This window comes from Mus caroli, unplaced genomic scaffold, assembly GCF_978045245.1.
Source record: "Mus caroli unplaced genomic scaffold, Mus_caroli_1 scaffold_2, whole genome shotgun sequence".
Classification (NCBI taxonomy): domain Eukaryota; kingdom Metazoa; phylum Chordata; class Mammalia; order Rodentia; family Muridae; genus Mus; species Mus caroli.
In genome coordinates, this window is record NW_028227257.1 from 170,625,812 (window position 1) to 170,648,045 (window position 22,234).

The 22,234-nt window shown below is 43.2% G+C and overlaps 1 protein-coding gene across 1 annotated transcript; it reads left to right on the forward strand.

The window, feature by feature from the left end:
- The first annotated feature begins 4,171 nt into the window (after window positions 1-4,171).
- On the forward strand, window positions 4,172-21,917 carry Rbm17 (RNA binding motif protein 17). The gene is made up of 12 exons (XM_021152191.3): window positions 4,172-4,327; window positions 6,710-6,847; window positions 9,493-9,609; window positions 10,913-11,079; window positions 12,281-12,378; window positions 13,658-13,714; window positions 16,506-16,647; window positions 18,299-18,462; window positions 19,558-19,631; window positions 20,386-20,484; window positions 21,448-21,520; window positions 21,626-21,917. The coding sequence occupies exons 2-12, from the start codon at window positions 6,725-6,727 to the stop codon at window positions 21,727-21,729; spliced, it is 1,218 nt and encodes a 405-aa protein (XP_021007850.1). The 5' UTR covers window positions 4,172-4,327; window positions 6,710-6,724; the 3' UTR covers window positions 21,730-21,917.
- Window positions 21,918-22,234: the final 317 nt, after the last annotated feature.

Sequence of the window (22,234 nt, forward strand, 5' to 3'; positions counted from 1 at the left end):
TTTACTGTAAGGTTTGATGGCTGCATAACAGGCATTGGCTTAATGTAAAACTCAAGTTAAGGAAAAGAATGTATGTATTGGCAGTGATCTCATTAAAAATCAATAAACATATGTATGAGCAACATCCATATGTTTCTTACGTACACAATAGTATATCATTCAATAAAATTGGTGCACAAGAAAGTTGTATGTTTGTTAATGTTGCAAGAGAATTTACAAACAGCACGTTGAAGCTGTTCATATTTTTTGAAAATGCTTTTCATATGCTTTGTGAGCATTTTGTATATCATCCAAAATGCTTTGAAATAATAGATAGCATTTCTTATGACTTATTTTATATTTTCTTTTCCTTGTCATAAAAAAAATGGAATAAAAGGGCTGGAGAGATGGCTCAGCAGTTAAAAGCACTGACTGCTCTTCCAGAGATCCTGAGTTCAATTCCTAGCAACAACATGGTGGCTCACAGCCATCTGTAAAGGGATCTGATGCCCTCTTCTGGTGTGTCTGAAGACAGCAACAGTGCACTCATAGAAATAAAATAATTTTTAATGGAATAAAATCTGCTTTAGCTGTCCTATATAAAACAATAAAAAGCAAACAAATAAAAATATACCACAGGCATAAAAAAGTATACACCAGGAAACAAAAATTATCCTTTATGATATCAATGGTATCACTAGCTGAGGAGGGTGGCACATACCTTTAATCCCAGCCCTTGGGAAACAGAGGCAAGAGGATTTCTGTGAGTTCAAAACCAGCTTGGTCTGTGTAGTAAATTCCAGAACAGACAGGAGTACATAGAAAGACCCTGTCTCAAAACAACAATAAAAGTATCATTATACACACTACACATTGTCATATTGTTATAATCAAATTATAAGTTTATGCAAATTATACTAATTGTCACCCTTAACTGATTTGACTTCCTCTGAGAGCACCCACCACCCTTCTCCCCCTTCACATCAGCCTGCAATTTCTGTCCATTGTTCATGCCAGGGCATTTGATCTACCCACTGTCCTGGCTTCAAATATCCCTTGGTCTTGCTTTCTTCTGGAACATCTGCCCTCCTAATATCTTGGCTACGATTAACTAGTGTCCTATTTTTGACCAATGCTAACCTTTTGCTTCCTGCTGTCCCCACTCCAGGCTGCTGAATATTGCTGGAAAAATTCACAGAGCTTGTTTGTGTTGGGGTTCCCACATGTGCTGGCTCTGCAACTCACCTCTCTCATACTGCTCTTCTTCCCACTTCTCACATAAAAACACTGTGTTCCATTGCATACACTAGCAATATTTTGCTGAAAGGACCCAAATATAGCTGTCTCTTGTGAGACGATGCCGGGGCCTAGCAAACACAGGAGTGGATGTTCACAGTCAGCTATTGGATGTATCACAGGGCTCCCAATGGAGAAGCTAGAGAAAGTACCCAAGGAGCTAAAGGGATCTGCAACCCTATTGTTGGAACAACATGATGTACTAACCAGAACCCCGGAGCTCTTGTCTCTAGCTGCATATGTATCGAAAGATGGCCTAGTCGGCCATCAATGGAAAGAGAGGCCCATTGGACTTGCAAACTTTATATGCCCCAATATAGGGGAATGCCAGGGCCAAAAGAATGGGAATGGGTGGGTAGGGAAGTGGGGGGCGCTATGGGGGACTTTTGGGATAGTATTGGAAATGTAATTGAGGAAAATATGTAATAAAAATAAAAAAAAAAAAAAAAACACTGTGTTCTGGCAGCCTAGATGGCTCAGCGGGTAAGAGCACTTGACTGCTCTTCCAAAGGTCCTGAGTTCAAATCCCAGCAACCACATGGTGGCTCACACCCACCCGTAATGAGATCTGACTCCCTCTTCTGGTGCATCTGAAGACAGCTACAGTGCACTTATGTATAATAATAAATAAATCTTTGGGCCTGAGTGAGTGAGGCCGACTGGAGAGAGCAGAAGTCCTAAAAATTCAATTCCCAACAACCACATGAAGGCTCACAACCATCTGTTCTGCTACAGTGTACCCATATACATAAAATAAATAAATAAACTTTAAAAAAAAACACTGTGTTCATTGAAAGTTTAGAATAAGTTCATTGAGCTAAGAGGTTATGTAACTAGAAATAGGTAACTATGAAACTAGAAATAGAACAAAACAAAGTTTTTTTTTTTTTTTAAAGCCAGGCACATTCCTTTATCCCAGCACTCAAGAGGCAGAGGCAGTCAGATCTCTGAGTTTAAGGCCACCCTGGTCTACAGAGTGAGTTCCAAGATGGCCAGGACTACACAGAGAAACCCTGTCTCAAAAAACCAAACCAAACCAAACCCAAACCAACCAAACAACACCCCACAGAAAAACAATAAAAAAACAAAACAAACAAACCAAAAAGCCAAAAGAAAGCCTATAATAGTAGATCTACCAAATTGATTTTTTTTTAAACCTCAATTTTCTTTTTTTAAAATATATTTTTTGAGTGCAGGTGTTTGGTCTGCATATAAGTCTATGTACCACCTGTGACTGTCACTCACAGAGGCCATGAGATCCCCTGGGACTGTAGTTACAGATGTTTGTGAGCTGTCATGTGGGTGCTAAGTAGGTTACAAAGGGCCCCAGGTCCTTTGGAAGAGCAGCTGGTGCTCTTAACTGTTCTCTTCTGCCCCACAAAAACAAAATCTCAACTATTATGTGTGTGTGTGTTAACTCCTTTTCCCTATTTATTATTTCCTATAGTGTTTACTGTGAATAATGAGATTGTATTTTTTTGATGTATAGATTTTCTTATTTTTTCTTTCAACAGGAATTTTATTATAAAATGTCATGTTAAACTTTTAATCAACCCACACATGGTGTTGCTATCTGATTTCTTTATGTTTATCTGCCACAAGCTGGTACTTTATTCCAGTCTTGCATTTTCAAGCTTTCAGAATTATTTGAACACTTTCTTGTAAATCAGATTATAATGTTGGTGTGTTCACTTGTGTAAGGTCCACCTCCACAGTTTTTATGATGGCTATTCCTGGTTGTCAACTCGACTACATCTGGGATGAACTACAATCCAGAAATGGAGGACACACAGGATCTTGAGGCTGGAAGACACAGGCTTCCGACCCAGATCTTGACATGGAGATCATGAGACAGCCCAGGCAAGGTAGTGCACGACTTTAATCCCAGGAGACTGAGGCAAGCAGTTCTCTGAGTTCAAGGCCAGCCTGGGACAAAGCAAGTTCCAGATCCAGGTGTGGAACTTGAGGACATTGGAAGAAAGAAGATTCACTCACTCCTCATCACCTGCTTGCACTTACTTGACAGCATATCTGTTGGAAACTATTTCTTCAGATTGTAGCTTATACAGAAGACCAGATAAAACCACCTACAGAGCAACTACTAGATTCTTGGGTTTCCCATTCACAGCTGCCCATTGTCAGGTTAGTTGGACTGCAGAGTGTAAATCATTACAATAAATTCATTTAATATATAGAGACAGTCTATAGGTCCTCTGACTATAGAAAACCCTGACTGATACATTTTTTAGCTTGAATTCACCACCACCACCACCCTTTTGGGGGGTTGTTGTTATTGTTGTTGTTTTTCAAAATAGGGTTTCTGTGTAGTCCTGGCTGTCCTGGAACTCACTATGTAGACCAGGCTGGCTTTGAACTCAGAAATCTCTGTCTCTGCCTCTCAAGTGCTGAGATTAAAGGCATGGGTCACAACTGTCCAGCTATAGCTTGAAATAATTTTTACATGCAACCAAAGATATAGGGAAAACATATTTACACAAAGTCCTGGTTTCTCTGATCTTTCTTTTGCCGTTTGCTGCATTTTTATTCCAAGCGAGCAAGGTTTATAGTGTTTACATTCTTTCTCTGAAGACCTAGCTCAGTGTGTGTTTTTAATGCTATTCTGCAACATCTCGCCTGCAAATTTATTTCCACCATTTAGTATATAAGGGAGTAGTTGGGAGTGAATACCTGGAGCCTAGTAGGGGATTCTCCTGGCTCCTACTCCAAGGTCAGAAGGCACTTGAACCTCGAAACCTTGTGCCAATGGCGCCATCTCTTGGCCGGCAGAGAGGAGATGCAATGTAGTCCTCCCGTCAGCAGGGTGCAGTGCGAGCCGGAGAGTGCAGCTTTGCTTCCGCGAGTCACACGCAGGCGCAGACGTAGACTCCCGGCAGCCTCCGCTCTCTTACCCCGCGCGGTGCATCTCTTTGCGGACTCCGTGGAGGCTCGGCGCTGCGGCGGACTCCGGCGGTGGGCGGGCTTCCGCGCAGGGCGGCCGGGCTCCGCGCTGCCGCCGCCGTGGCCCATGGGCACAATCGTCTCGGAAGGCCGGGTGAGTGGCGCCGCAGCGGCCCTGGCAGGCGGTCTGATCCGGAACGGAGACTCGGGTGTGCGCGCCTTCACGGATGCGCTGGACGCGAGGCCGCGGCTCTAGGCCGCGCCGTGAGGGGCGCGGGGATGCGGGCGCGGCACCCCGAGCTGCCCGGGGGGTTCCCAGCTCTCCACGTTGGGCTCCTTCAGCCTGCCACGTTCCACCGGGCCACCTAGATCTCCCCTCCACCAGTCCCGATCCTCTTGACAGTGAAGAAAGTACCTTTCTCCTCTTCATGGCCCATGTCCAGACCAAGTTGTTGGGTCGCAAGACCCCAGTAACCCAGACCGCGTCGGGCCTCAGGAATGGAGAAGCCAAAACACAAACCCCAAAACTTGTTTCCTTCCAGAGCACCTGAAGTGAGGGTTGAGGCCGTTGTCTCACCTGGACAGAGAGCGTCTGTTGTAACCCCCGGCATGCTTGGGCCTGCGCTAAGGGGAGTTTTAGCGTTCACGTCCCTCCGCTAGCTTTCGAGCTTCTTCTGCTTGGATCAGTTGTGCTCTGAATGAGTGCTGCAAGCTCAGTGAGGTGCTTCTCCAGGGGTTAGATCTCTAAGAAGCTCGTTGGGAAACCCAGGCCTGGATTGATCCGAAGAACCAGATTACAAGCTGGAAAGACCTGGAAGAGGAGCCGATGTTTATTCCGCTTAGAAGAGTTTTATTACCAGTGGAAAGGCTGCACCTATGAGGAAGAGGGAAAGCAAGAGCAGAGAAGCGCTGTAGAGTATTCTGCAGTTTAAGGCTGTGACAGGGGATGAAGAGGGACTTAGAAGGGTGATCAGCCTGACCATCCTTTGAGAAGTCAGGAAGGGGGGACCATTGACATAAGTTCTTATTGGTAAGGGTATATAAGAATGGAAAGTCTAATTTCCTAGATAATTCTGCTTGTTCTGGGAGTAGGTGAGGCCTGTCTCTCTGCAACAGGTGGCTCTTTTAAATCATGAGGGCACATTTATACTGGGATAAGCTGTAAGCATTTCGAGATAACAAATTTTAGTAAATATGAGTAATCGAGCCCAGGGTGGCATATGTCCGGAATTCCAGTGCTTGGAAGGTGCAGGCAGGAGAGTAAGAGTTCCGAGGACAAGCCACACGTGGAAATCACATGTGTGATTTCCTACAGGAGTCATTTTCTCCTACCATATGGGTTCTCGTTGACCCCCTGATTTGTTATTATGTACCCCCCTCCCTGTCCCCCGCATAAATTTTACACACATCTTTCCAACAGGGAACAGTTCTCTCTAGTAGGTCATTCTACAAGTCTTTCAGAACAGTAGAGAAATCTGCTGTGCTATTTGCTTTAGTTACTCTGGTTACTTTGTTTTTAACAGTCTGTGGCCTATGGTATCTTGGGAAATGTGAACGATCAGAGATGGCATAGCTACTACACACGGAGGGGAATAAATGATTCAGTAAAACATCATTAAGTCCTGAGTATAAGATATGATTGTGGTGTGGATCAAGCTAACAGAGGTAGACTTGTAGACTTGTGATGGTCACTCTTGGTTAGCTACATCTGGAATTTACTAAAACCCAATGGCTGGCCACACCTGTAAGTGATTTTATTTATTTATTTATTTATTTATTTATTTATAGACAGGGTTTCTTTTTGTAACAACCCTGGTCCTCCTGGGACTCGTTGATGGTTCTGAGCCACCACTACAGGTGGTTGTTGGAAACTGAATTCGGGACCTCTGGAAGAGCAATCAGTACGCCTACCCATTGAGTCGTCTCTCCAGCACCTGGATCTTTATAGTTAATAATGCCCACATAGAGAGCTTCCGTCTTACTCCATTATCTGTTCTAAAACTGAAGGATTTTACTCATAAGTCAGTCCACCATAGTCTTTTAGATTGAGAATTAATTCTAGGCTGGACATAGTGGCATATCCCAGCACTCAGGAGGTATAGGAAAGAGTCACAAGTTCAAAGCCAACCTTGTCTTTGTGATAAATTCAAGGCCAGCGTGAGCCAAATGAGAACCATGAGGACTGTTTTTTTTTTTTTTTAAAGATTTATTTATTATATGTAAGTACACTGTAGCTGTCTTCAGACACACCAGAAGAGGGAGTCAGATCTTGTTAAGGATGGTTGTGAGCCACCATGTGGTTGCTGGGATTTGAACTAAGGACCTTTTGAAGAGCAGTCGGGTGCTCTTACCTGCTGAGCCATCTCACCAGCCCCGAGGACTGTTTTTAAACTAGTGCCTAAGTATAGTTTTGCAGATTAGAAAGAACCCTGCATTTGTGACAGGAGGGTCCATGGTGCAGCTATTTTAACACAGAGACATGCGTAACTTGCTTCTGTTTTGCATCTTTTAATCTCTGTCCCTGCTTGTCTTTCAGCATTAAACCAAAAAGATGTCCCTATATGATGACCTGGGAGTGGAGACCAGTGACTCAAAAACTGAGGGCTGGTCCAAAAACTTCAAGCTTCTGCAGTCCCAGCTCCAGGTGAAGAAGGCGGCGCTCACTCAGGCCAAGGTAAGAGCAGGCCCAGAGCAGGAAAGGGCAAGTTCCTTTCGAACAGTTTGGTTTAAGCTTGCTCTTTACCCCTTGTTAGATAAGTAGAAAAGAGTGGATGGGCAAGGGGTGGAGAGCTGATTAATTTACTTCTCCTGGCTCTTGGAAACAGCAGGACTATTTCATGGAGTGGGAATTAAAAAAAGCAGACTTTCCAGCCCAGCGGTGAGCCTGGCTTTCGACTGGAGCGTGCCTGAGACTGACTGCAAACTGTTTACAGATGCTGCTTTCATACCCGTACTTCTAATAGTCTGGTGCTTCTGGCCTAGGCTGGGTTCCAGCTAGTTTATTGTAATTGTAAAGTTTGGAATTGAGTTTGCGAATAATCAGAGCCACCCCAACATGCATACAAACATACAATATATATATACATACATATTAAGTAATTTTTATTTGGTTGGGTTAATAATCGCGTGCACTACGAAAGGCTCTGATGTTTGTGAACATACCCAGGATATATAGTTATAGGTGGGAATTGCTGTGTTGTATACCTGTTAGACTTGGCATTCTCTTGGAGACAGTGCAGCTTTTTCTTTTTCTTTGTTTCTGTGTTTGTTTTCAACTCAAGATTTCAATATGTGGCTTTAAGCTGTCTGTGTCGACCAAGGTGGCCTGCCTGTGCCTCCCGAGTGCTGGGATTAAAGGCGTGGCCCGGCCAGCAAGTAGATTTTAATCAGTCAAAATGGAACATTACTTTAGAATTCATCTGTTAACCTTCTGACATGAATTTTGAGGATTCTCTATGTGGTTGATTTCTTGTGAGGAAATGAAGTTACACTGTATTGATTCTCTTGGGCTCTTCAGTGCCTTTCTCAGAGTACTAGCCACGCTTGTAAAAATACTTAGTAGAGAAAATGTACCTCTATCTGAAAGGTGAAGGTATGGTTTCATTTGTATTTCATTTTGGAAACTACAAATTAAATTTTAAAATGAGCAAATAAGTGATTGTCATAACCCTACTGTGGGAAGTTAGGGTTTATATTGTGATTTTTTTTTTTATTTTTTTTTTTTTATGATTCCTGGATGATATGTTGTTTGCTTAAAGCACCGTAAAAGAAGTCCAGAGAGCTCAGACTTCCTGATAAGAGTGAAAGTTTGTACCCTTTAAATTGTAAAACTGAGAAGTTCAACTTTCATGACAACCTCTAGTCCACACGGTTGGCCATGGCATCTTAGCAACCTGAGAATTTGGTGTTGCTCACCAGCTTGCTGAGATATTCTTTTTTGTTTTGGTTTTTTTTTTTTAAGGTTTTTTTTTGTTGTTGTTGTTGTTGTTCTGTGGTTTTCGAGACAGGGTTTCTCTGTATAGTCCTGGAACTCACTCTGTAGACCAGGCTGGCCTCGAACTCAGAAATCCACCTGTCTCCGCCTCCCTAGTGCTGGGATTAAAGGCGTGCACCACCACACCCGGCTGGGATATTCTTGTCTATAAGTTTTAACCTCAATCTGAACAGGTTTTGGATATGCTAGAACATACAGGTATAAGTTAAGGAGACATGTAGAATAAGCAGCATTTGTAATAACAGTGTCCCAGAGAAAATGGAGATGGGATCAGAGAAGGGGGACTGCTGAAGATGGAGAAATCAGAAGTACATTTAGGAAACTGGCAGGGGTGGTGAAATGGCTCAGTGAGTGAAGGCTGATGACCTGAGTTTGATCCCTAGAGCCCCATGGTGGAAGGAGAGACCCAGGCCTCACACATAAGTATGCTTACCCAATCATGCATGCATACATATTAAATAATTTTTATTTGGTTGGGGTAATCATTCTAAATGAAGTAGGGTAGAACTCATCCTCTGGAGACAGAGAGGTGGATCTCTTAAGGCCAGCCATAAAGTGGTCACATGCACTGTAAACTTTATAGAAAAGTAGATAGAGGAAATCTGTGCTTTTAAAAAAGGGATGAAGAGGCAGCTCACTTGGTAGAGTTTTCAGGAAGTCCTCTGTTAAATCCCCTGTGCATAAACTGGGTCTGGTGATGAACCAACACTCAGCAGTGTGAGGGAAGAGGTCAGGCATCCAAGTTCAGCATCAGCTATGTAGGGCACTGGAGGCTAGCCTGGGTTCTATAAGACCCTCAGAAAATAGTCAAAATGTGGGGAGCGGGTGTGGCGGCAGTCCCAAAGGCGCCAGGGACTGCAGCTAAGTCTTATGACTTGCACCTGACTTCCTCAAACATCTAGCCACAAACATCATGAGAGCTGCGCAGGTGTACCAGGTTACTGGCGAAGCCATTTTGGTGGAGATATGCCCCTGCTGCCCTGATAAGCTGAAGCTGCGTACCTGGTGAGGTGATGTGGCCTGCTGTGCGTGGATGGGAACTGATACTATATAAGAGTGAGAGGCCCAGGGCTCGGGGTCTTTCGCCTACACAGTCAATGCGCAGCCCAATAAACGTGTGCAGAAGGATCCTATTGTGGTGTCTTTCTTGCTGGCGAGTCAGGCGTCCCACATCAAAACACTGATTGTATTAGACTTTTACTGTTTTAAGACTGATTTTATCATAGCCAAAAATTTGTTACAGAGACCAGAAAGGGTGACTTCATTGCAAGTAGCATGAGTTTTAATTTGAAAGTTTGGTATATTTTTCTTGTTTCTGATGTCAGAGCCAAAGGACCAAGCAAAGTACAGTGCTTGCTCCGGTCATCGACCTAAAGCGAGGCGGCTCCTCAGATGACCGGCAGATTGCAGACACACCACCTCACGTGGCAGCTGGGCTGAAGGTAAGCCTGCCTGCACCCACTGTTTTTCTCTATTTTACAAGTATGTTGCTCTTTTAATAAGACTTACCTCTTGTGTGTGTGTGTGTGTGTGTGTGTGTGTGTGTGTGTGTACCCATGGAGGCCAGAGGGGACATTACATCTCTTGGGGCTGGCGTTAGGCATTTGTGAACCTTGTGCTGAGAGTCAGCCTCCCAACTGTCCTCTGATAGAGCAGTAACCACTCTTAACCTCTGACCTGCTCCAGCCCCACACAAGGGTCTCTTCAATAGTATTATTTTCAATCCAAGTTTTACTTTATCACCATCAAAACCTTTATTACCTAATATAGTTTATTATGGAAATGTCAGGAGTGAAAGATGGGTAAAAAAGAAAAGCTTGTCTTTTCAATCATACAACTCCCCCCGCATTATAAAATTATACAATGTTAGAATATCTTTCTGTAACTTCTCTGCCTCTGCTCTCTAATTTGTTTTTAGTGATTGTCCATCCATCATGGTGAAAACTATAGAACTACGTGGTCATGTAAACATTTTTCTGTTTGTGAGTGCTTGGCCTGCATGCTTCCGTGCACCACATGTGTGCCTGTTGCCTGTGCGGTGCATCCCTAGGATGGAGGTGGGACAGTTAAGCCACCATATAGGTGATGGGAGTGAAACCTGAGTCCTGGAAAAGCAGTCAGTGCACTTAATTATTGATGTGTGTCTCCAGCTCCTATATGGTCATTTTTAATGGTTTCGGTGGATTGCCTCCAGTGGATTACCTGTAACTTAATCCTTCTAATGTACACTACAAGGTTATTTCTAATTGTATGTTAACAGTATTGGAACTATTTTAGAGGAAAGCATTAAAAGTAAAAAAGTGGGCATAGTGCCGCATGTCATTGATAGGACCGGCTCCAGGGAAGCAGAAGGCTGGGAGGTGTTCAAGTCATCCTTGGCTGTGTGTCTAGTTTGTGGCTCTGTGAGACACTGTCTGGAGGGAGCAAGGAAAGTCTGGAAAATGATAATCCATTTTCACATGTATGTTTGTACAGACGCCATCAGATGACGAGTGTGACAGTTTAAACCTCATTTAAGAGATACTGTGTTTGTCAGTGCTTTTCTGTAAATAAGCTTTGGCTTAACTGCCAGGTTGTGCTGCCATCTGCTGAGGGGAGGCCTCCTAGGCACTTGTTGACTCACCAGGAAACAGAGGATCCTTAGATAATCGGAAGGCCTCTCTTGCCTCATCCTGTGACCGTGGCTTCTATGATAAACCTGCAGGATGTGACATGGTACTCACTTAGGGGTTTTTACTTCCTCAGGACCCTGTGCCCAGTGGGTTTTCTGCAGGGGAAGTTCTGATCCCCTTAGCTGATGAATATGACCCTATGTTCCCTAATGACTATGAGAAAGTGGTGAAGCGCCAGAGAGAAGAGCGACAGAGGCAGCGGGAGCTGGAAAGACAGAAGGAAATAGAGGAAAGAGAAAAGTAAGTTGCATTTTGACTTGGGAGCCAATGTCTTCTGTCAGTGTGTGTTACAGTGAGTGAATTTTAGTGTTGTCTCTAGGCCTGAGGTTATGGTTTCAGTCGACAAGAGTTTACCCACACTGATGGCACACTTGAGAAAATTTATTTATAGACTCTGAAAACCTAAAGTATAGACTTTGCATGAATTAGAAAAATAACTTAGAAAACCCACTGGTATCCAGGTGTGGTAGTGCATGCTTGTAATCCCACCTACGTAGTGTTCAAGGCCAGCCCTGTTTCAGAATCAAAACAACAGAATCCATTGTAGCCATTTTTCCAGGGTTTGTGACTGCTAGAATCACATTTATAGTATTTCAATGCTATTCCTTTACTATATTTTGGTTTTGGATTTTTTGACACAAGGCTTCTCTGTGTAGCTCTGGCTGTCCTGGAAATCACTCTGTAGACCTGCCTAGCCTCAAACTCTACCTTCTCAGAGATCTACCTTCCTCTGTCTCCCGGGTGCTGGGGTTAAAGGCTTGGGCCACTATACCTGGCTTCCTTTCCTACTTTTGAGCCAGGTGAAATTACATGTATTTTTTAAATTTACTTATAATGTACTTATAATACTTATAATTTAAAATTATAGGTAATGGTACTTATTTCTTAATTTTATTATTTAATTTAATTTATTCTCTCATATATTAGATCCTGACTATAGTTTTTTCTCCCTCTCTCCTCCCAGCTCCTGAAATCATATGCCATAATATCAAAAGTTAGATGTCAAAACTTTTTTCCTATGAATTATGCCCGTGTAGCCATTAAAGTTGTTCACTTTTTTCTTTTAAATTTTTCTATTGAATCCATTCCTGGAATACATATAAGAATTAACTATTTAAGCCAGGCGTGGTGGCGCTCGCCTTTAATCCCAGCACTCTGGAGGCAGAGGCAGGTGGATTTCTGAGTTCAAGGCCAGCCTAGTCTACAAAGTGAGTTCCAGGGCAGCCAGGGCTACATAGAGAAACCCTGTCTCGATCCCCCCGTCCCCCCAAAAAAAGAATAACTATCTATATTCAATGAACATTTTTCTTTCTTTCTCTTTGGGTTTTTTGTTTGTTTCGTTGTCTTGTTTTGCAGAGAGGAAGTCACAATGACAGTTAAGCTTTATTTAGGCTCTGTCCTAGTGTATCAGTGATGGCCATTTGTTACTTTGTCATTACAGGAGACGTAAAGACAGACACGAAGCCAGTGGGTTTTCAAGACGACCAGACCCAGATTCTGATGAGGATGAAGATTATGAGCGAGAGCGGAGGAAAAGAAGTAAGGCATGAATGAGCGTGGACAAGCTCGCCCTAGACTCGGCTGTCCCGGACTTTGCTTTCCCTTTCCCGTGAACATGGTGTATTTCACATTGGTTTGAGTAATTGGGGGGCTGGGCCAGTGCCCTAGATTCTCACCAGTCCACATTCCATAGCAGCTTTGGTTTATGCTGTTTAATATCTACTCTACTGTGAACTTTATTAACATGGCGAAACAGTTAATGCTGTCTGCTTTGAAACAGCATTAGGTCTACGTCTGCGCTTCTCCTTAATTGAGGCCTGGTCATTTTTTGCCTCTTCTCCAACCCAGGGCATTTCTGGCCAGCCCTGGGTATAGGAGGAGACCCCACATCCAGGGCACATTTGCTGATGACTCGGCTGCATCCGAGCATCCATGGAGCCTCTCTCATGTTTACCTGCTGCCTAAGCATAGGGCGATCAGAGTCAGCAGCACTGGGGGCTGTGGACCATCTTGTCTTACTATGCTTAATCTATAGCTTGGATTCTTCTCAGTGGGCACAGTGGTGTGTGCCTGTAGTCCTGGCACTTTTAAATAGAAACAGGAGCACAAGCTCAAGGCCGGTCTGAATGAATGAAACAGAAAATAACTTTTTAAATGTCTATTAAAAATATCTCTTAAGAAATGAAATGTCAGCCTTTCTCTAGGTTTATATTTCTAGTTAATGGGCATCACCCACTCTGTTCATCATAATGCATGTCTACTGGCTTTCATTTCTTTTGTGAAACATTTTAGGCTGATTGATACAGCATGGTTTTATAACCAATTTCAATTGATCTTACTATTCCACTGATAAAGTCACAATACATCTGGGTGACACGCTTGACATGGGGTCTCCTTCTGGTGCTGGAAGTGACAGCTCTCAGTGACCTCCCAGATTGCTAATGCTAGAGGTATGGCCAGGACACTGTGTATTTGGGGATTCATGTAATGAAGAGTTCCTTACAGTCTGTTCATGATATCCTAGTTGTCATGTCTTTCAGTTTGTGGTCATGTTATCTGATCAGCAGACATGGGCAGGAATGGTGGCACTGCCTAACGTGTTCCAGCTTGTGCTTGCTGGGGCATTGGCTTTGGTATCACAGGGAACTGGATTTATTCCACTTCTTCAGATTCATCTCTGTTTTCTCAATTGGAAACAGGAAGCTGTAATTACTTTCCAAGGTTTTTGAAGCCATAACTACACAAGTGCCAAATCGATATGCTAATTTGGCTTTTTCCTTAAAATATACTGCTAACCACAATCCTTGTGTCTTCACAGGTATGGGAGGAGCTGCCATCGCCCCACCAACGTCTCTTGTAGAGAAAGACAAAGAGCGTATGTGCATCGCTTTCTTTTATTACCTATTCTCACACAGGTATTTGTGGACAGTGAAGATCCTAAGCTTGAATCTCTTGTGTCCTGAGTTTAGAGCAGAATAGCCTGGTCACAGTGGCCTTGCTTCCTGCTACACCTGGGATGTTTTGCTTTGTTCTGTTTGTTTTGCAACAAAGTCTCAACTGTGTAGTACTGGCTGGCCTGTATGTGATCTGCCTTCTGAATGCTGGGATATACCACCATGCCCCACCCCACACTTGGGACTTTTTAATACCAGACTCAGAAATACAGAGTTGGTTTGGGTTTTTGTTGTTGTTGTTGTTCTTGGGTTTTATTTTTGTTCTTGTTCTTTTGGTTTGTTTTTGTTTTTCTTTTTCCTTTGCAGGGTAGGTTCAAGGGTTTCTCTGTATAGCTTTGTCTGTCCTGGAACTTAGTTTGTATACCAGACTGGCATTGAATTTAGAGATCTCCCTGCCTCAGCCTCCTGATTGCTGAGATTAAGTGCCCAGCCTGAAGTGGAGATTTTTATACAAGAAGATAACTTCATTTTTATTGTTATTTTCATCAAGGTTTCATGTTTGCAATAGGTTCATTTGAAGTCAGTAAGAGCAACAGTAAATAGTAGCTCATGCCCCTTGACTAGCATGAAGGACAACAGCAGGAAGTGCTCACATTCAGGGCTAGCCTGTGATTGATGTGTGTGTGTGTGTATATATATACATATACATATACATATATATACATATATGTATATGTATATATAGTGATGTTCCAGGCTAGCTTATGCTAGATGAATATATGCAGGCAATACACTCATGCGCATAAAACAACAATAAAGTAATTGAAACAAAACTAAAAGCCATCAATAATCTTTTGAAAATATTTATTATTTATTTTAATTTTGTGTGCATGAGTGTTTTTGCCCATCTAACACATCTCAAATAGCAGGTTTTGTAGCTGAGATTTAGAGTGTGACTGAGCAGCATTCGTCTACTTATAAACATGACCACCCACTGTCAGGTCTCTCCTGGAGCTCTTCTAAAACTCAGAAGTTACTGTTGGGCTTTGCCCCGAGCTTTGTACGGAGCCGTGCCTAAAGTTACTAAAAATAAATGCCTGGACCTGCCGAGATAGCTCAGCAGTTAAGAGCACTCGCTACTCTTCCAGAAGACCCAGGTTCCGTGGTGGCGCACGCCTTTAATCCCAGCACTCGGGAGGCAGAGGCAGGCGGATTTCTGAGTTCGAGGCCAGCCTGGTCTACAAAGTGAGTGCCAGGACAGCCAGGACTACACAGAGAAACCCTGTCTCGAAAAACCAAAAAAAAAAAAAAAGACCCAGGTTCAATTCCTAGCACTCACATAGTGGATGACAGCCATCTGTTAACTCCAGTTCTAGAGAATCTGACACCTTCTTCTGTCCTTCATGGGCATCACACATGCATGCACATGGTACATAGGTATACATGCAGCAGAAACACTCATATACCTAAAACAAAAATAAATAAAATTAAAGCCTGTCTTAGGGTTTCTATTCCTGCACAAAACATCATGACCAAGAAACAAGTTGGGGAGGAAAGGGTTTATTCAGCTTACACTTCCACATTGCTGTTCATCACCAAAGGAAGTCAGGATGGAACTCACACAGGGCAGGATACAGGAGCTGATGCAGAGGCCATGGAGGGATGTTACTTACTGGCTTGCTTCCTCTGGCTTGCTCAGCTTGCTTTCTTATAGAACCCAGGACTAATAGCCCAGGGATGGTACCACCAGAATGGGCCCACCCACCCTTGACCACTGATTGAGAAAATGCCTTACAGTTGGATCTCATGGAGGCATTTCCTCAACTGAAGCTCCTTTCTCTGTGATAACACTAGCTTGTGTCAAGTTGACATACAAAGCCAGCCAGTAGAAAGTCATCAATAATCTTTTGAAAATATTTATTCTATTGTAATTTTATGTGTATATGTGTTTTGCCTGCATTATACCTGGTACCTGTGGAGGTTAGAATAGAGCATTGTATCTCCTAGAACAGGATTTATGTAGGTTATGAGCCACGGCGTGGTGCTGGGAACTGAACCTGGTCAGTATGATAGCCAGTGTATGATATGATATACACTGTTGATAGCCAGTGCTCTTAACCATTGAACCACCATTTCAGCCCCAATATTCTTTAATATGCATTATACTATTTATTATGTTTTAAAGGAAGATAATTTAACAATATGATTAAATATATATTGTACAAACAAAACACCTGACAAACAATAAACCCGTTTCTGCCGACAAGGGCCCATGGATCTGATGTCTTGACAGCTTCCTGTTGATGCTAATGCACAAGTGGGTTAATATGGTCCTTACGGTCCTGACTTCAAAGATGGGTTTTAATGGTCTGTGCAGCTACCTAAATTAGTGTCTAGAGCAACGCTTATGCTATGGGGCTCTTGAGTTACACTGCATCTCCTTGGAGCACACAGAGATCTTACAGTCAAGCAAGAGATGTCATTTAAGTAAGGGCTTGAACAGGTGAGCAGCATTTCAGAAAGATGTAAAACAGGACACTTGGGAGGATATGCCCAGTAGAACTAAGCATCCCCTTCCACTTATGTGTTTTTGAAAAAGCTACACAGATCCTGTAAACCAAAACTATGAGTTAGGGACAATGTTCTCTAGGAAAGAAAGAACATAACAGAAAGGTAGGTTAAGTCAGTTCACGGCTGAGAGTGGAAGCCAGTGAACCTTCTGGGGTTTTCACAGAGCTGAGTGAGCCTGCTTTACTTTTTTTTCTTCAATAGTACCCCGGGATTTTCCTTATGAAGAGGACTCAAGACCGAGATCACAGTCTTCCAAAGCTGCTATTCCTCCCCCCGTGTATGAGGAGCCAGACAGACCAAGATCTCCAACAGGCCCCAGCAACTCCTTCCTTGCTAACATGGGGTAAGTGCTAAGTGTCCTGTCTAGCTGAGAGAATGTCGAAGTGCCTTAAGACTCTGAGGTTGGGGTGTGGCTCAGTCCTGAAGTCACAGCACCCTGAAGATGGAGGCAGAAGGAATCTTGAGTTTTAGGCTAGCCTGGGCTACACAGTGAGACTGAGCTAGAAATGTGAAGTGTTTGCTGATTTTTCAATAGGTGGAACTCTTTTGAAAATGAAGCCACTTGGATTTTTAGAGAAATACTTGTTTGGTCATATGTTGCTCTATAAAGGATTAGTGTTTCATACCATGCTGAGTGTTTTCCAAAACAGTGAGGATTTGATTTGTACAGAGCAGCCTTGTTTTTCTATATAAGTCAGGGATAATGTAAACACACTGTGCTCCGCGGAGAGGTTTCTGGTAATGCTATCACTTCTCATACTCTGCAGATCAAGTTGCTCTAGGAGCTGGGGATGCTTCCTCTTCTCTCCCGAGGATGAGGGCACGGGGTTCTCCTGAGGAAATGGGCTGTTGGCCTTAGACTGTGCTTTTACACCTTTGCTTCTAAGAAACTGTAGGCTGCAGATGAGCCCAGTGGTGGAAGGCTTGCTGCTGTGCACTTGCCCTTGCTCATACGCTGGGCTCTGTGCCTAGCCCCTCCCCCACCCCCGCACGCCCCGGACAGACAACACCTCTGTCAGTCTAACTATAGTATTTGTCATAGTGTGGTGAAAAAAATCAAATTTAACATTGATGTTTGAATGAGACTAGTGGATCTGATTATCTATCTATCTATTTATTTATTTTTGTCTCCTTATAGTGCGGGTTGGCCTCAAACTGACTATTCTTTGACCACCTGCCTCAGTCTCTGAAGTAATGATATTAGGATTGTAAGAGTGTGGGGCCACTATATTTCATTTCTGTTCTAATGCTGTGAAAGACTGCTCAGGTGGCATCGCCCTAATTTTTTTGTTCCGTGCTATTAAACAAAGTGCTGCTTGTAGTCTAGGTTCTGAGGACCCTCAGGAGGTACTAAAGAAAGCTGGAGTAGACAGCTCGACTCATGAGCAGCAGGACTTTTCAAATAATGGGAGTTCTTTCTTCAGTCACACTGTCTCAGCAGCTGCTAATGGAGACTGAATCTGTTGGTGTAGTTCCAGCACACTGTCTTAGAGGACAGTGTCGGGTCAGTGACCGAGCTGCACTGGAGGGGAAGAGGGCAGGGAAGGCTTCTGGGTCTAGTCCTTCTTGCTCACCATAAAAATTGTCACTTTGTTTGATTTTCATTTAAACAGGAATTGGATTTTTAACTTGTACTTAAGAAAGCTCCAATACAGAATAGTTTAGCCTTTGTAGGAGTTTCCTTTGCCCTGGAATAGTTTGTTCAAAAGGATCTCTGAAAGGAACTGCAGAATATAATAAGTAGGGGCAGGTCTAGTGGGAGCTGAGCTTCGGGGTGCAAAGCTGAGCTGACGGGGACACCCTTGAGACCTTTGACACCAGGAGTAAATTGCTGCCCTCTTGAAGAAAGCAGCAGACCAAGAATTCAGTTCCATTGGTGCTCTTAACACGGGAAACGGTTTTTCAAATGCTTTCTGGCTTTGTGGCCAGAGTGTGTCCAGTGTGTTCTGGTGTCAGTGGCGTCAGCTCTCAGGATCCTCTTCCTTCCCTCACAGTGGCACAGTGGCTCATAAGATCATGCAGAAGTATGGCTTCCGGGAAGGTCAGGGACTGGGGAAACACGAGCAAGGGCTGAGTACTGCACTGTCTGTGGAGAAGACCAGCAAGCGTGGCGGCAAGATCATTGTGGGGGATGCGACAGAGAAGGGCGAGGCTCAGGGTAAGTTCACAGAGCGTGTGGGTCCTTCATTCCAGAGGGATGGTGCATCTTCCCTCGGGGAGCAGTGACTGCTGCTGCTGTGACATGCTTTCCACTTCCGTCTTATGAAACCAAGAAGCCTGAGACTTGTCTGTATGTTTCAGAACCAAGGCAGACATGAAATATGTTTGTGGGAGCAAAATTTCCCAGCTGCTTTGATTAGGCATAGTATCTTTATAGCTTGATATAATGCTTAAAGATTGTGTTTGCTTTCTCCATGCCTTCCCTAGGTCTCAGGCTTTTTTCCTTTCAGTATAGATGTGGTTCTGGTTCACTTCTGGTAACAAGTCCACTGACAGTCCTGATGGTGCACAGCCTCAGCCGCAGCCAGTCGCCTCAGTGCTAGCTGCTACTTAAAAACAGAGTTATCTCAGTTTACAGTAGGATCTAAAGTCAGCGTGGCTAGTAGCTAGATAATTGTCTTTGCCAGCAACCTTAAACTGGTATTCCAAGACAAGGATTATCAGTAAATATTATAAACTGTGTGCTCTGCCAACCGTTCAGGAAGTGAAATGAGCAAAAGATGGTGGGTTAAAAGATAGAAACTTTCAGAAAAAGCATACAGCAAGGAAGAACATGCTTTTATGGCAGGGCCTGGCTGCATAGATGACTCTAGGCCACAGTGATGAGTACTGGGACTCAGTAACACTTCCTGTTTCCTCAGTTCCATTTCCTGTTGCTGTGGTAAAATAACCTGACAAAAGCAACTATGAGAGGAAGTGCTTATTTGGCTCAATCCAAATCCAGGTTACAATCCGTTACTAAGGGGCAGTTGAGGCACCAGGAACAAGAAGCAGCTAGTCACGTAGCATGCAGTTGGGAGCAGAGAGTAATGAATGCAAACTAACTAGTTCTTGGTTTCCTTTTCCCATCCTTGTTTGGTCTAGGCCCCCAAACTTCAGGGTTCCTCCCACTTCAGTAAATGTAACTAAGATACTATCTCACAGACATTCTCACAGACCTTCTAGACCTCTAGATTTAATTATGTCTAGATTTTACATGTCTAGATTAGGAATATTAAAACTAACGATCATAGTGTCTCATGTTTTGATACAGATGCATCCAAGAAGTCGGATTCAAATCCATTAACTGAAATTCTTAAGTGTCCTACTAAAGTGGTCTTGCTGAGGGTAAGAAGTAAAAGAAACTTGTCCCTTGCTCCTGTGTCACCCGTCTACCTGTCTTTACAGGCTTTCACAAAGTCCCACTGGTATCCTATAAAATACTGAGAATATGGGCTGGAGCAATGGCTCAGTGGGGAAGAGCATGGGATGCTCTTCCAGAGGACCCGAGTTTGTTTCCCAGCAACCACATGATGGTCCACAGCTGTCTATAACTCCAGTTCCCGGGGATCTACCCTCTTCTGGCCTCTTGAGGGCACCAGGCACTCAAATGGTACACAGACATACATTCAAGCAAAACGCCCATACATTAAAAAAAAATACATTTTTGAAAGGATTATTGAAAATGATACTTTTACAAATAATACCTTTGGGTAGATCCTTACCGATGGGTTTTAGGTTATCCTCTCAGTAAAATGTTACATGAGACTGCAGTGACTAATTAGTTAAAATGGTTAGACAATTCTGAAACCTCCTCTTTGGTACACAGATACTGTTTTAACACTTTTCAGAGCTTGCTTTCTGTTTACAGAAATGCCAGCTCTAGTACCTTAGAGGCAGAATTTTCCATTCTGTCTTTTGGGATTAGAACATATCCCACATCTAGGATGGGACTCAGTGTTGGAGCACTTCCCAGTGTGTGCAGAGTTCTAGTTTTGGTTGAGTAGAGGGGAGAGAACATTTGCCTGTATGAGAGAAGGTGCTCTTTCTGAAAGCTGCAGACATTTGTAAATGACGCCTGTGCTTGTCTCTCTGTATATAGAACATGGTTGGTGCGGGAGAGGTCGATGAGGACTTGGAGGTTGAAACCAAGGAAGAATGTGAAAAATATGGCAAAGTTGGGAAGTGTGTGATATTTGAGGTACGGAGAGCTTCTCTTGTAATTGGTGGGTTATAAATCCCCCTCTACAAGTGGCCTTGATCTAGTAACATTGTCTCCCTATAAAAGCCAATGCATTTCAGTAGACTGGGTGATTTTTGTTTGTTTTGCTTTTAAGACAAGGTCTCCTTTGTAGGCAGGCTGGTCTTGAGCTCATGGAGAGTTCCTGTCTCTGCCTCCTAAATGCCAGGACTAAAGGCATGCATCACTACTCCCAGCTATCTCTTAGTTTTAAATGGAAAAACAAAAGTAGATTTTATTTAGTAGTATAATGGAAACATTTTACGTTTTGCAAGTATTTCATGCCTCTCATGGAGCCCATTCTGTACTGAGAACATTTAAGACACCAAAAATGTGTTGTGTTTTCAAGGATATGTTCAGATGAAGAGACAGCACATAACAACCAGGAAATACAAAATTAGTAGACCTAGGAGTGTTGGCTCTGAGATCTTGAGAATGGTTTCAGCCGAAACAAATGAAGAAGGCCTTATTACTGTCACATGTGAGCCAGGCTTTGAATAGAGTGTGGGGGGTGGCAGAGGAAGGGGCTTTAGGCTGGGTGAGGACTCCTGGGAACTAGCTGGACTCCCGCTTACATACATGCCATGAAGCCATATTGTAGAAAGCTTGGACCTCTAAACAAAGCTAGTGAGAATGTAGACCTGTGAGGACAGCTGTGTAGCAGTAGCTTTCACTGCTGCTGCTTCACCCTGTGTCTGCTGACTGTATAACACTCGATTACAGACTGCATTACTTAGCTTTAGCTATGTGTTCTCAGCCCCTAACACAGAACCTCAAAAACACAGTTTATGATATGAGCAGTTTATTTCCTTGATGGCTGACCACTTTGGTCGAGTATGTGTACACGAATATACATATATGTTAATAATTGAAATTAGAGTGTGTGCACAAACAACTTTATTCCTACATTCCTTTCCATTCTAGATTCCTGGTGCCCCTGATGATGAAGCAGTAAGGATATTTTTAGAATTTGAGAGAGTCGAATCAGCAATTAAAGGTTTGTTGTACTATTAAAGAATTTAACAAATATTAAAGTTACTATTTGTTTCCATGTCTTTCAAGATTCCTGTATTAACTGACCGTTGTTTTGTTTGCCTTTCAGCTGTTGTTGATCTGAATGGGAGGTATTTTGGTGGACGGGTGGTTAAAGCATGTTTCTACAACTTGGATAAATTCAGGGTCTTGGATCTAGCAGAACAAGTTTGATTGTAACTTAAAGTCACCTCCTTGATCCTTACATGAGCTACAGACTGAACAATGACACAGGCATGGCTGTTGTGTCCATGGTTGGTGGACACTGAAACTCTTGGATGGACTTCTAAAATATATGTTGATGGATCCCTTTTTTATTTTGTGTTTTTTTTAATATAGTATAAAAATCCTTTAAAAATCTGTGTGCTGTCTGGTTGTTTCTCTCTACTGCTTCTGTTGATTGTTTCTACTGGGACTTCTGCCACGCCACACGTTGGTCACTACAAGGTCACTACACTACAAACCACACATCGGGCACTACAAGGTCTAGTTAGAAAGGCTTAGGAGGAGTTTGTACTCAGTCCTCCTTTCCTCCTTGATAAAGCCTTCACATTACGGAGCTGTAGCTGCATACATCGTAATACGAAATCATCTTGGCTTCTGCCGGAGGTGAAAATGCTTGCTTTCTCTAGTAGAGAAGCCTCGTGAGTGGACGGGAAAACCTCTTAGCCCGAATTAT

Excerpts from the sequence above, each read along its gene's own strand:
- Rbm17 (XM_021152191.3), top strand. The coding sequence starts at position 6,725 with ATGTCCCTATATGATGACCTGGGAGTGGAGACCAGTGACTCAAAAACT. Across the intron at positions 16,648-18,298 it reads TCCTTCCTTGCTAACATGGG|TGGCACAGTGGCTCATAAGA; the intron begins GTAAGTGCTAAG and ends CTTCCCTCACAG. Across the intron at positions 21,521-21,625 it reads AGTCGAATCAGCAATTAAAG|CTGTTGTTGATCTGAATGGG; the intron begins GTTTGTTGTACT and ends TTTGCCTTTCAG.